Source organism: Peromyscus maniculatus, chromosome 7, assembly GCF_049852395.1.
Source record: "Peromyscus maniculatus bairdii isolate BWxNUB_F1_BW_parent chromosome 7, HU_Pman_BW_mat_3.1, whole genome shotgun sequence".
In the NCBI taxonomy this organism is placed as follows: domain Eukaryota; kingdom Metazoa; phylum Chordata; class Mammalia; order Rodentia; family Cricetidae; genus Peromyscus; species Peromyscus maniculatus.
The window spans coordinates 62257708-62272871 of NC_134858.1; the positions used below are offsets into that span (position 1 = coordinate 62257708).

The 15164-nt window shown below is 38.5% G+C and overlaps 1 protein-coding gene across 3 annotated transcripts in view; it reads left to right on the forward strand.

Moving 5' to 3' along the window:
- Dennd4a (DENN domain containing 4A) overlaps nt 1-15164 on the forward strand; it is a 105171-nt gene that overhangs the window by 21501 nt on the left and 68506 nt on the right. Inside the window, exons 2-5 of one of the 3 annotated variants that reach the window (XM_015998034.3) lie at nt 7560-7633; nt 8287-8414; nt 9002-9165; nt 11374-11705. In XM_015998034.3, coding sequence (XP_015853520.1) covers nt 11395-11705 — 311 coding nt within the window. In that variant the 5' untranslated portion in view covers nt 7560-7633; nt 8287-8414; nt 9002-9165; nt 11374-11394. Of the gene's footprint in view, nt 1-7559; nt 7634-8286; nt 8415-9001; nt 9166-11373; nt 11706-15164 lie in introns of those variants that run through there. The other 2 variants (XM_006979345.4, XM_076576517.1) reach the window with 2 other exon arrangements.

Sequence of the window (15164 nt, forward strand, 5' to 3'; positions counted from 1 at the left end):
CTGCCTGCCTTTCTTCCTCCCTTCCTTTCTTTCTTTCCTTGAGACAAAGTCTCACTATATAGCTCTGGCTGGCCTAGAACTCACAGAAATGTACCTCCCTCTGCCTCCTGAGTGTTGGGATCGAAGGTGTGTGCAATCACAACCAGCCTTCCTAATTTAAAACACACACACACACACACACACACACACACACACACACACACACACGAGTGTGTCATCAGTATTTGTAGTCGCTGGCTGCAATAGCACAGGAAAGCTTTTCTTCTTTTGTCTGACTGTAACTTAATATCTATCGACCAGCTTTTCCTCCTTGCCTCCTTCTCTTACGTTCTCCAGTAACTACTATCCTACTGTCAGGCTCTATGAAATCATCTCAAGAATGTTTTGTTTAACAGATAATCAAAAGTAAAAATAATAAATAAAATTAAAACAATGTTTAACAGAATAAAATTAGTTTGAAAAGTAAAATCACAGCTGGACATGGTCCCGAGCACTAGGAAGGCTGAGGCAGGAGGATTGCCTCAAGTTCAAGACCAGCTTGGACTACAGAGTGAGAGACTTTGTCTCAAACAGAAAAACAGGCCAGGCAGTGGTGGCTCAGGCCTTTAATTCAGAGCAGGCCGAGGCAGGCAGATCTCTAATTTCAAGGCCAGCCTGGTCTACAGAGTGAGTTCCAGGATAGCCAAGGCTACACAATGAAAACATGTCTCAGAAAACCAAACCAAACCAAAATAAAAACAAAAAACCAACCATAAAACCAACACCCCCACTCTTATCCAGCAAATCATTTGTAAGTAATTTCAGAATATAAGAGAGGTCATTCTAATTTACAGTGCTATTAACACTTGTCAGGTGTGTTCATTTTCCTGTAACATCACCAGCTCTGGGCTTAATTGTTTTTTATTCATATTTGTTCAATTTAATTTAGTACCCCGGAGTCTATAATTATTTGCAAGATTCCTGGTTCTTCCAAGGATTTTAGTATTTGTATGTTTTCTGTTTTTTTTGGACAGGGTGTGGGTATTTTGCCTGTATGTGTATCTGTGCACTTCATGCATGTCTGGTGTCCACAGAGGCCAGGAGAAGGCATTGCATCCCTGGAGCTAGAGCTGCAGACTTTTAACATGGATGGCAACAGGACTGGAATCAGACCTGGCTCCTCTGAAATAGCAGCCAGTGCTCTTAACCATGCCATCTATCTAGTCCCTTTTTATTTCTTTTCAACATTATTTATTTGTGCATGTGTATCTGCATGTGCCAGAGTATCTATAGAGGTCAGAGGAAGCTTATGGGAGTTTTCTCCCCTAACCATGTGGGTCTTAGAGATGAATTTAGGATTTTGTTTTTGTTTTTGTTTTTTGAGATAGGGTTTCTCTGTGTAACAGCCCTGGTTGTCCTGGAACTCGCTCTGCAGACCAGGCTGACCTCAAACTCACAGAGATCCTCCTGGCTCCACCTCCTGAGTGCTGGGATTAAAGGTGTGTGCCACTACTGCCTGGCTGTTTTTATTTTTTTTGTGTGTGGGAGAAAGGGATTCTTGTAGCCCGAGCTGGTCTCAGACTCCCTATTTAGCCAAGGATGGCCTTCTGCCTCTCTCTGCTCCCCAATACACTTCTATCACAGGCATGTATAAGATGCCTGGCTCTTAGTGGTTGGGATTCTGTTTGAAGTGTTTGTTTTTAGTTTTTAATCATCTAATATGCCATATAAAAATTTTAAATTACATCAATCATTAGTAGCTAGAAGGGTAAGGAAATTCTCAAAGTTGTTTTCAAGGGTTGATTCCCAGAGTCCATTTCATGTCTCATGTTTGTTACAGTGTGTGTGGAAAAATGGAAAGGGTTTTTTTTTAAGTCTTAAAGCCTTTTTAAGTGAATGATGACAGATTGGTACGAAATTGGAATGTTCAACATTGATCAAATGACAGAATTCTAAATTTATATTTAAAGGCAGAATCGGGCTACTGTGTGGTTTGTTTACAGCTGTAAAAGAGAGGAGTGTCCAGATACTGTATTATCTGACAGAAACAGATCATTCTGCTGTAGATGGCAGTTCACATTAGCTCCCAGTTAGCAAATGCAGATGCTAGTCCAAAGAGGAAGTAAAAAGTTAGAGATGGAGGAGTAGTGTGCAAGGGGGAAATTAAGTAAAAGAAGACTGTGCAAGAAAGGAAATTTAAAATCGGACTTCCTTTTCATGCTGGTGGGCCAGGACACTTGGATTTCACAGACAGTGCCGCTTGCAAACTGACTTTCAGGGTAAGATTGGTAACTGAATTTTGTTATTTTCGAGTAATCTAGCTTTCACGGTGGCAATAGTACATTTCAGTAATCATAAGAGAATGTATGTAGCATTAAAAGTTCCCTAGTGCCTTTTCTTCATACCACTGTAGTCACTTTTCACCTCTCTACTTCCTCTTTAAAAAAATGATTTATTAATTAACTGTTTTGGGGGATTGTGCTGGGCATCTAACCCAGTGCTCTGTGTGTTGGCAAGTGCTCACTACTTGCAGAACTATATTCCAGCCCTTTATTTTACCCTTTTATACCACCTCCCTCTTCTTAATCCCTTTTTAAAAACTTCATTACGTTTTAATTTATTTTATTTATGTGCACGCATGACATGCCTAGATTGGAGGTCAGAGGACAACTTGTGGAAGTCAGTTCTCTCCTCCTACCACGTGGGGCCTGGCAGTGCGAGTCAAGTCATTAGGTTTGGTAGCGGGCTTGCGGAGCCATCTCACTGGCCCTCTTTTTTTTTTTTAATTCTTTCTTTTCTTCTTTATTCAAATTTTTTCTTTTTTTCCATTTATTCTCTGGTCTTATTTTTGTTATTCATTCCTTTTCTTTTCTTTTGTCAAGTTTAACTTGAGCATTTATATATTAACTTTTTGAATAGCAAAGCCTAGGTTACTAACATACAGTAGTTTCCTCAAGGACTCTCTTCTCTTCTATCCTTTAATATGAAGTATAGTGTAGTAGAACTCCAAAGTAAAAGTCATAGATTGATTTATTTGGTTACAGGCAGGCTACTATACTGTAGTTATAAAATATCTTCAATTATAAAAGGAGTAATGGACACAAAATCACCATGGACTCTTCTCTAAAATCTTACGATTCAGTGATGTTTCCACTTTCCTATGTTTCCTACTGTTTTGACCTCACTCATTACTAAATGTTCACACACCTGCCATATGTTTCTATCTGCTGTAATAGAAGATAACAGAAATCATAGCAGTCTTTGAATTATTGGTAGTCTTATCTGGAGACAAGTGACCGTGCATTAAAACTCAGGATTTCCAGTCCGATCCTGTTCTGTCAAGAACAGATCCATATTCCCAAGACAATACTAGCTACTTCTGCTCTGGCCTAATTACCAGCTGAGGGGCAGACTTGCCCTTGAACAAAGATGACTCCTCTAGCTCTTTGACACCTGGGCTCCCACTGTAGCTGTTCCCTTCCACCCCTTTTGCCTGTTTGTTTCCAGTCTGTAGTTTCTCTGCAGTGGGAATATTTACCTTAAAACTGATGAGGCTGGTCGTCATTGTGAGTGGGTAGACATCACTGCCAGTGATCTTTTGTGTGCATGTACATGCCTTTATATGTGTGTGTAGAATCATGATCAAAGGGAATGGGCCCCAGCCTGAGTGAGTGTGACCCACAGAACTTTCTGTGTTTGTTCCTTATTCTTCGGTTTGTTTCTGCACACCTTTTGTAAGGAACTGTTGCTTTAGGAAACATCTTTTACTTTCATGGGCAGTATGTAGTTTCTGGTGTGTGTGTGTGTGTGTGTGTGTGTGTGTGTGTGTGTGTGTGTGTGTGTGTAAAATCATGCTACAGAAAGTAGGGATGGAGGTGGTGCCTAAGGAAAGTGTATGGAGTAAGGAGAGGGTGTCATGACGTGTGCATCTTGTCCTGGAAGTGCATTGTGTCTTGACTAGTGACAGGTACATGATACATACGCATTAAGTCTGTATAGACTTAGATATACACATATACAGATGAGTATTAGTCAAACCTAGGTAATAAGACAAGTTAGTTATTATCAGTGTCAGTGTCCCAATTCTGTCATTGTGTTATGGTTGTGTAAGATGTGCTAATGGGAAAAAACTCAGTAAAAGGAATTCCAGGTCTTTTTCTTTCAACCAAATGTGTATCCAACTATCTCAAAAGTAAAAATTTCAGGGGCTGGAGCGACAGCACAGTGGAAAGATAACTCCTTGGTTAAGAGCACTGGCTGTTCTTGTGGAAGACTCAGATTCCGTTCCCAGCACCCACATGGTAGCCCACAACTGACTATAGGACCAGTCCCAAGGGAGTCAATGCTACCTCACTCACTGCATACATGTGCACAGACATGCATGCAGCCAAGCACTCATACACATATTGTAAAAATAAACCTCAAAAAATTTAAGTAAAAATTTCAGTGAAAAAGAATAGCAATTTAAAGAAGTCTGTGCTGAAAAATAGTGGCTTAATATATTAGTGACAGGAAGCACATTGATGTGTTTGTGCTGTGGAGCATGGCTCTTCCTTTTCAACCATCGATGTGCCAGCAAATAGAGCTAACTAGTTGCCTCTTTCTTACTTTTCTGTGCATGTATGGAAAGTAAAGGAGTGACTGTAATATGTTACTTCCATTAGCAGAATACTTTGCAAATATATTTGTATTAAATAGAAAATCAGTTAATTCTAATAATGTTCAGGTGTTTGATTTTTACATAATTTATGGAGTCAGAATAAAGTTTTGAGAAGTTTATCAATGGAATTATGTGACACTGGGAATGTGACAGTAAATTAATCTAAAATTTCAACACTGAAGGAAATGGTACCTGGGTTTTAGTTTTTTGTTTATTTGTTTTATTTTACTTATTTATTTTTTTTAGAGACAGGGTTTCTCTGTGTAGCCCTGGCTGTCCTAGAACTCTGTAGATCAGGCTGGCCTCAGACTCACAGAGATCTGTCTGCCTACCTCTGCCTCCCTAGTTCTGGGATTAAAGGTGTGTGCCACCACTGCACAGGTGATAACTGGTTTGTTTTTTTTTTTTTTTTTTTTTTTGGTTTTTCGAGACAGGGTTTCTCTGTGTAGCTTTGTGCTGTTCCTGGAGCTCACTTGGTAGCCCAGGCTGGCCTCGAACTCACAGAGATCCGCCTGGCTCTGCCTCCCGAGTGCTGGGATTAAAGGCGTGCGCCACCAACGCCCGGCTGTTTTTTTTTTTTTTTTAATTGTAATACAAATATTGTTTAGTGGAACATAAAGTCATGGTCAAACCAATATTCTTACTATATTAAAGGATTCATAACGACAGAAAGTAAGTTTGGGAGTCCGGTCAGATGTCTTCAGAGTGTAACGGCACTTGCTGTCAAGCCTGGAAACCCAGTGTGATCCCGGAACCCATGTAACAGAGAACCAACTCCCTTGAGAGGTCCTTCGATCTCCACTCGTGCACAGTGGCTTGCACACACACACACACACACACACACACACACACACACACAGAATAAATGTTTAATTTTTTAAAGAAAATGTATTTTTTAGCCGGGCGGTGGTGGCGCACGCCTTTAATCCCAGCACTAGGGAGGCAGAGCCAGGTGGATCTCTGTGAGTCTGAGGCCAGCCTGGGCTACCAAGTGAGTTCCAGGAAAGGCGCAAAGCTACACAGAGAAACCCTGTTTCGAAAAACCAAAAAAAAAAAAAAAAAAAGAAAAGAAAGAAAATGTATTTTGAATTGGTTTTGACACACCTAAATATCTAATAGATATCTAAACAAGCTGATGTCCTATCAGGTATTTCAAAACCTCACATATATAGTATTTTAGCTTGAAATTGTATATACTGGATTTTAAAAAAAAAAAATGTTTCACCAGGTCAGTATTTGTGTTAACTTTGTTACCCATGAGCAATAAGATGTAGAAATATTTCAAAAAATATATATACCATTCCATAGTTGGTGCTTGAAGCTGTTCTGTGAGCCTGAAGTAGAGTACTGTCCTACTTAAAAACACATTTCTTTACTTTGATCACTTGGCAGTCCAAAAGGTAACAACCGTGGCAAGCATGATGGCACCAGGAATGCCAGGTACTGGGAGGCTGAGGCAGGAGGATTGCAAACTTAAGGCTGTCTTGAGCTATATATAGTAGAAACCTGTCTTTAAAAAAAAAAAATCAAACAATAAAAATCAAAAAGTAACAAGATTATACATTTACGTTATTTTTCATTCTTTCTTTTTACCCTTCCTTCTAAAAGATTGTATCTAAATTGTGACTGAAACATTTTAAGTTCTTTATCTCATTCTCTCCCACTTCCCACAGAGGCTGGTGGACTGGTATCTAGGACCAACTGTCATGGGTTTTTTTTTTGTTTGTTTGTTTTGTTTTGTTTTCCTTGAGAAAAGAGCTAGCTAGCCTTGGCTGGCCTGGAATTCACTGCAGACAAGACTGGCCTTGAACTCAAAGGGCTCCACTTGCCTCTGCCTGCTAAGAGTCATTTAAAGCTTATTCTTACCGGTTTCGGCTGCTGTTCCTCTGTGACCCCACGATGGTCCAGATCGGGTAAAGGTGATTTTCCCCTTATCCTGGGATGGCTATCTACCCCCACTTTGAGGAAGGAACAGTATAGGAAGTCACTGAGAAATCACACTGCCACAACCCCGCTGGTCTAGGACAAGGAAGGAGGAAAGTCATTCCTTTTAAAAGGGTTGTTGGTCTTTAGTCTCCCATAATCTGAGAGGACTTAAGAGGCTGGGAACAGAAGGACCATCACGTGATACTGTGGTCAGGGGGCATGTGCTGGACCCCCAGATAACTCAAAACCCTTTTCCTGTGTGTTTCCAGCGTTGTGGAACTGCCCTCAGCAGGCACCGTAGTCAGTGTTAGTGCACCCTGAAACTGATTCAGTGAGGCCGCCTCTTCTTCACTCACTCACGCAATCTAAAGAAAGCACGACAGCGGCATGCTAAGTCTCATAAAACAGCATGGCTTGTTTTGTGCCAGAGGTTTGGTTTTTGTTTGCTTGTTTTTCTGTAGGGCTAGAAATTGAACCTGGTGTAGACTGGGTCAGTGGTCTGCCACTGAGCAACATTCCTAGCCCAGCTTTGGTTCTTCTGTCCTATCCCTATTGTGTCTGTTTTTAAGGACCGATATGCTAATTATATTAAGATAGTTGTAAATAATTATAGTAAAAGAAAAATCTTTGAACATTGGTCTTATTTGAAACATGTGTGTGGAACTTTTCTGCATCTACTTTTAAATTGTCTTGAATGGGTATTTTTGCTTTATGAAGGAGACTATCCACAGGTGCCCTAGGAACAGGCATTTAAAATTATTTCCTTTCCCTTGCTTCCCCACGCTTTTATTCTGTTTGTTATTCTGCTTTCTCTTACTCTACTGGATCAATTTCTTTTCAAGTCTGTATCTATTCTTGACTAAAGTGTGCTTTTTGAATAATCTGGTATTTATTGAAAAATTATTGTTAGTAGGTCTTTAAGTATCCACAGATATATTAGGGGGATATTTTATTAGAATTAATTTAACCTAAATTCTTCTTCTTTTCAATACAGTATTTCTCAATCCTGAGGCCTGAAGAATTCACATGTTGGGAACTGCTGTTTTCCAATAGAAACTTCGGTAATGTGTGAGTAGTTCTTTTTTTTTTTTTTTTTTTAAATTGTGATTTGCTCCAGTTGGGTTTTTTCTGTGTAAACACTGAAAATTTAATTTTCCAGAGCTTTAAGAATTTGTGATATACTCATTATATGATAATTTTAAGTAACAGGTGACACAAAAAATTTATTGAAAGATGTTTTAAAATGTCTCTTAGAGGGGAGTATAATGCACAGTCTAAAATCCCTGAACTCAGGAAGATGAAGCAGGAGGTTTGTGAGTTCAAATCCAGCAGAAAATTTCTTATATTTAATCAGCTGGCTCATTGTGATACTGATCATTTTCATATGTAAGTCTGAGTGTGTGATTATCAGATCATATCTGGAAATTTCAGTAGTAGTTGATACTTTCTTTTTATAGCCTAAGCAGATCTCAAACTCACTATCCTCAGTCCCCTATAAACTGGGGTCAGAAGTGTCTGGTCACTATACCTGGCACTGGTAGTTACTAGTTTTTCAAAACTTAAGTGTTCAGAATTTTACACTTAAGTGTTCAGAATATTATTCATATTATATATTGATATGCATAGGTAATATATACACATAATATATAATGATATGAATGTATATAATGATATTATGTATACAACATCCCCTCAGATTTTCACTCTTGCATTTTCTTTAGAGGCAGTCTTGGTAGCACATGCTTAACTACTTTGACCTAATGGAGTGAGGTAAGAAATGAAAAGCATCTGGATTGGCCAGAGATTGAAAGGGAGAAAAACAAACCAATCTCCATTAGTTGCTGAATGGGTAAGAGCCTTCTTGTAATAACTTTTCAATTTAGTTATCTTCTATTTCTTAGGAATAGAGTGCACATCCTTCTTGTTTTCTATTTCCAAGGACAATAGATTCCACTTAAAGTGAAATATTGGGGCTGGGCAGTGTATCCATCTTAGTGGTAGAGTGCTTGCCTTGTTATTTGCAAGAGGTTGGCTTCCATCCCCAGCACTTTAGGATATTAGACTACTTAGCCTGGTCTTGGATTTACTGAGGTACAAATATATCTTGTATGAAAACCTGGGCTGGGCATAGTGGTGCATGCCTTTAATCCCAGCACTTGGGAAGCAAAGGCAGGTGCATCTCTGAGAGTTTGAGGCCAGACTGGTCTGCAGAGTGAGTTCTAGGACAGCCAGAGCTACATAGTGAGACCCTATCTCAGTGTGGGGTGGGGGAAGAAAAACCTCTGAAGGTGCTATCATAGGCTGTAAATCATTTTTTAAAATAAGTAAAATACTAGCTCAGCAGACATAATAAATTTTAATGCAATATTTTTATTAATTTTTAAAGAATTTCTTAAACTATATTTTGATCACCCTCACTCCATACTCCTCTCCCAGGTGTATAAAAGAGGCCTGTAAGCATTTCATCTGTTTATATTTTATTGTATGCATCTGTACATATGTAGTACACACATGCTGTGACATGTAAATGGATACCAGAGGACAATTTGTGGGAGTCAGTTCTCTCCTTCCACCCCGTGGATCCCAGGAATTGAACTGAGGTAATCAGGCTTGGCACCAAATGCCTTTTCCCTTGAGCCACCTTGCCAGATCCTTAACATTCTGTTTTATGAGTAAGTTCCTAAAGTTATCTATAACATTTTGAACAAAGAAGAATTACCAAGTAATTATTGATAAATGATTCAGTATTGTTACTGCAAATTAATAACATTTCAGGACTTTGTATTATAGTTATTATCTAGAGAACCTTTGGATTAAGTGCATGTTTTTTGTGATCCCCAGTTTCGAAAAATTAATGTAAAGAAATTTACTTTTTGAGGCTAAAGGCTCATAGTAGACCACTTCCCTGGCACACAGAGGGCCCTAGGATCAATCCCCATCAACCATAAAAAAACAAACAGGGAGAGAAATTTACCTCTTAGTATAGAAGGTGTGTGTGTGTGTGTGTGTGTGTGTGTGTGTGTGTGTGTGTGTGTGTGTATAAGCAAGCATGTATACATTCACAAGTGTGTATTTACGTGCAGGCTAGAGGTCAACATCCAATATCTTCCTCTATTAGTCTCTGCCTCATGTTTTGCAAAGGGTTTCTCACTAAGCCTGGGGCTCACAGCATGGATTGTTTGCTCAGTAAGTTTGAGGGAAACATAGGGATCTACTGTTTTTATCCCCACCTCCTCAGGCACCCCCAGCTTTTCCATGGTGCTGGGATGTGAATTCAGGTCATCATGCTTACACAGCAGGTACTCTACCCACTGAGCCATCTCCTCAGCCCAGTATGGGAGGGTTTACTCTGATGCGTGACACAAATTCCCTCAGGGAAGGTTATTTACTTTGAACTAGCAATTTTTAGAGCATGTTGTAGAGTTTTTCTAGTTGTTAGGTGGTAAAATAGGGTTTATTGCTCCAGTACATTTTGGAAATCCTAGAGTTTGAGTAAATGACTAACTTTAATATTAACCTTTCCACGTATATGAAATATATGCTACAGTCATCTGTGTGCCCCATATGTCATAGAAATAGTAACTGTGAGAAAGAGGTTGATGGCATATGCATGCCTAATTTGTTTGTCCTTGAAGTCTTTTTCTTGTTTGCCTTTCTTAAAACCAAGACTGACATGAGACTCTTGCTGGATTGTTGTTTTAAATAGAACTTTCACCCTGTAACAGTGCTTTACAAGTAATGACAATGCTAGCAGCATATTAGCTTAAAGAAGAAAAGAAGGTTTAAGTGATTGTAGACAACTGAAGGAGGTTTTACTCTTAAAGGCTTCTAGATCTATGAATATATTTGTTTTTTTAGTTTAAGAGGGTTGTGTTCTTTTATTTGAGTACTTGTTTGTTGTATATGCTGAGACTCATTCATGGTAGATTTTTCCTTTTATGTTTTTGTGGTTTAGAATAGGAGCTCATCTTCAAGTGGGCCTTGTCTGTAGGTTTATGGGTTTAGGGTGTAGCCTCAAGAGCTGCTTTAATTTGCTCCCCCAGGGATATCACTAATCTCAGAATACTTTTATTGTATATTTCTCAGTTGGAGCTTCCTGGAACCTTCAAAATTACTTAAGTTCAAGCTCCAGAGTCTAAGTGCATCACAAGCCAGGGGTGCATTGAAGCCAGCTTCCTTGTATGTCAGTGGATGGGGGCTTCAGTGCTTGGGGTTGAACCTAGGGCCTCACATGTGCTCTACCACTGAGCCACACCCAAGCCCAGGATGGATAGGTTTGAAAATCCACTCTTTAACCAAGAGTCTAGTCATTTGGGGCTTTGGGCTTTATATAACTGTTCCCATTCCAGTTCCTTGTCTGATTTGGATCAGAAGCCTTGTTCCTGTCCTTGTAATGCCTTTTAAAGCACAACTCCTTGATTATTGAGGAGTATTGAGGAGATGGCAGATTCTCTGATCCAACATTAGTTTATAGATTGATTGCATTCTGGCTTTCGGTCTCCTCAGTATTTTGATGCTGTGGGAACTTTCATTATATTTTAAAGGTTCATGTATATATTTAAAGGGCTGGGTTTTTGTTGTTGTTGTTATCTACTTCAGTGATCTAGGTTTCCATGATACCAGAATTAGAAATGACTGCATTAGTTTTATAATAAAATTGCTAAAGATTGTCTCATTTTAAAAAAAGGCATGTTTTTCACTTACATGGGTAAAATATCTAATACTAGGGTGAACGGAACTTGCATTCTTTATAGATTTGTACTTTGACGTGGCTGATTATAGAATTGGATATTTTCTTTTTCATTTAGATGTAAACTTAGTGATGGAAGATGATTGAAGACAAGGGGCCTCGTGTTGCTGACTACTTTGTTGTAGCAGGCTTAACTGATGTCTCAAAGCCTCTGGAAGAGGAAATTCATTTCAATGATGCCTGTCACAAAGTGGCTAAACCGAAAGAACCCATCACAGACGTTTCTGTTATCATCAAATCCCTTGGGGAAGAGGTGCCACGGGATTACACGTGTATTGACGTCACCCCAACTGGACTGTCAGCAGATCTCAATAATGGAAGTCTTGTGGGACCCCAGATATACCTTTGCTATAAGAGAGGGAGAGATAAACCTCCACTTACAGATCTGGGGTAAGTATTTTTTTTAATGAATTACTGTTACTAATCCAAATTATATGCGTTGTAAATTTTGAAGTTAATTGTTAGTTATGGGCATTAATAGTGGTATGGTAGCTTTAGAACCAGACACATTTGCTTGGGTATAGGATTACAGGCATGTACCTGTAATCCTAGCACTTGGCAGACTAGGGCAGGAAGATTGTTATGCTTGATGCCAGGCTTGGCTACATAGTGAGAATTTATTCTTCCCCTACTACCTGTTAATAAAAGGGGGTCAGGAATTAAAAAGTAAAGCCATGCATACCTAGAATTCTATATTCACTGTCTCCATCTCTCTGTCCTGAGAGTCCTAGTGCTCACCTTCCTGTTAAATACAAAGGAGTAAATTTATTTTCAGAGGGTACCAGAAAGTTAATTATTACCCTTATCACAAATTTTAAATTGAAAAAATTTTCAGATAAGGCTCTATGTTGCCCAGGCTTGCTCAAACTCCTTCCTCAAACTCTTAAATTAGTGAAACTACAGGTACACATACATAATTATATTTGTATGTGTACCTGTAGTTTCACTAATTTGATACATGGATGCTTAACCATGTATCAAATAAGGATCTTGGGGTAAATTAGAGCCCTACTATATTGGATTTGGAGGCTCTTTTCTATTTATAACAACCTCATTGAAATATAATTATGTACAGTGGGATCTTAGCCATTTGAAGCATATAATTCAGTATAGTTAGAGGTGTACAACTTTCACCACAACATATTTTAGAAAACTTTCATCATGTTAGAAAGAAATCCTGTCCTCATTAGTGTGTGCTGGCCAATTTCCCTAACCTTCTCAGTCCCAGGAAGTCACAGCTTTCTCCCTTTCTGTATAGATTTGCTTATTTGGGACATTTCATGCAAATGGAATTATACTGTGTGTGCCTTGTGCGATTGGCCTCTTTAACTTAACATGTTTTTAAGCGTCATCCATGTTGTAATATGTACTGGTACCTCATTCCTTTAAATGACCAAATAATATTTCAACATATGGCTGCATTATAGTTTTTCTTGTCACCAGTTGATGGATATTTGGGCTGTTTATACTTTGAGGCTATTATTAATAATACTTTTATGATTATTCATGTACAAGTTTTATGTAGATATGTTTTTGTTGTTTATGTGTATATTATGAGTGGAATTGCTGGATCATATGATAATTCTGTATTTAACCTTTTGAGAAACTTCCAGAATAATTTTCCAAAGGAACTTTACAAGTATTGCACATTCCCACCAACAGAGTATGGGGGTTTTGATTTTTTTTCAAAGACTGCATAAGATTTCGTATTTCTATTGATTATATTTGTACTAGTGAATTTAATTGTGATTTTAATTTGTATTCTTGTGTTTGCTGATGATACTGAACATCTTTCCATCTGCTTATTGGCAAGTATCATTTGAGAAATGTCTGTTTAGCTTTTTTACTCATTTTTTAATTAGGTTATATTTTTATTGATAAGCTAAAGAGTTCATTCTGAATTCTTTTAATTATTGTTATTATTTTTTTATTTTATGAGCATTGACTGTTGCTTTGCCTGCATGTATGTCTGTGTGAGGGTGTTGGATCCCCTGGAACTGGAGTTACAGACAGTTGTGAGCTGCCATGTGGGTGCTGGGAATTGAACCCTGGTCCTTGGGAAGAACATCTCTCCAGCCTCTCATTCCAAATTCTTAATGCAGTCCTTCATTAGGTATATGATTTACAAATATTTTCTCCATTTAAAGTTTTGATTTTATGTGTATACATGTTTTGTCAGCATGTATATCTGTGTACCACATGCATGCTTAGGGCCCAGGGAGGCCAGAGGAAGGCATCAAATCCTCTGAAATGAGTTACAGATGGGTGTGAGCCACCAAATGGGTACTGGGAATTAGACCCAGGTCCTCTGGAGCAGCAGCCAGTGCTCTTAACCACCAAGTCATCTCTCCAGCCTCCTCTCCATTCTTTATGATATCCATCTCATCATGGTATCTTTGAATCCAGGAAATTTATTTATTTGTTTATTTGTTTTAATTATTTAATTAATTTGTCTGTGCCTGTCTTTATTTATTTATTTATTTATTTATTTATTTATTTATTTATTTATTTAATTAATTTGTCTGTGACTGTCTCTCTGTCCCCACCCCCGTGTGTGTGTGTGTGTGTGTGTGTGTGTGTGTGTGTGTGTGTGTGTGTGTTCTACCATGTAGGTTGCAAGATCTAACTCAGGTTGTCAAACTTTGTGACAAGTGTCTTTACCTACTGGCCTATGTTTTGATTTTATAATTAAGTAGTATAAAGCTCAGAGAGGTTAAATGCTGCCCAAGGTAACACAGCTGGCAGTAGCATTTTAAATAATTAAGATGTTTTTAACTCCTTTGTGTTTGGAAATCCTTATTGAGAGTGTTAGAGTAAAAATATGCAAGAAGATACTGTCTGGTCATGCAACCTTCTGTAGATTTTAACTTTGACTAGAATACAGTTACATTTCCAATAGAGTGTGTTTGATTTTATACAACATAGGTAAGTAAATATATTCATAAATAACTTAACTAAATGGAATGCTGAACATTAAGTGCCCTTGTATTTAATTATTGCCACTCTGCTATATTTATAAGCACAAAGCATTATTTGAAGTTTTAATAGGGAAACAGTTATTCTTTAGTAAAAAGGACTGTGCAATTTAGTCTTTAAATAAGTTGTAGAATGTAGTAAAAAAAAAATACTTGACAGGAAGCCAGGAGATGGTGACACACACCTTTAATCCCAGGACTTGGGAGGCAGAGGCAGGTGGATCTCTGAGTTTGAGGCCAGCTTGGTTTATAGAGCTAGTTCCAGGCCAGCCAGAACAACAAAGAGAAACCCTGTTTTGAAAAACCAAAAACCAAATCCAAACAACAACAAAAAGACTTAACTGGAAAGAGTCAAAGTGAAAAATGGGGGCAGAATATACCCAAGTCTTTTTTGCAGAAGATGTAGATTGTCACAGAATCTCAGGTAGCCGTGGCTTTGAACTTGTAATGTAGCCAAGGATGATATTGCATTTCTGATCCTCCTGCTTCCTCTTCCTGAGTACTGGAATTTTTAGTGTATACTGGCACACATATGTAGCATGAATCTTAAAAGTTCTTATTAATAAAGTCAAACCTGAGGCCAAGTATTGGGATGAACTGGAAGATCAGAGAGACAGAATAAGCCACAGCTAACCTCACCTGGCCAACTTCTCAGCTGGTCTTGTTTCCTCAGACTGGAGGCCTCTGTGTTCTCATCCCAATGGCTCTCAGCTGAACTGCTGCTCGAAAGCATGAAAGCTTAGCCAGCCAAATGCTTCTAGTTTCTGGTCCCCACACCTTATATATCTTTCTGCTTTCTACCATCACTCCCTGGGATTAAAGGCTCACTTTCTGGGATTAAAGGTGTGAGTCACCATGCTTGGCTGTATGCTTG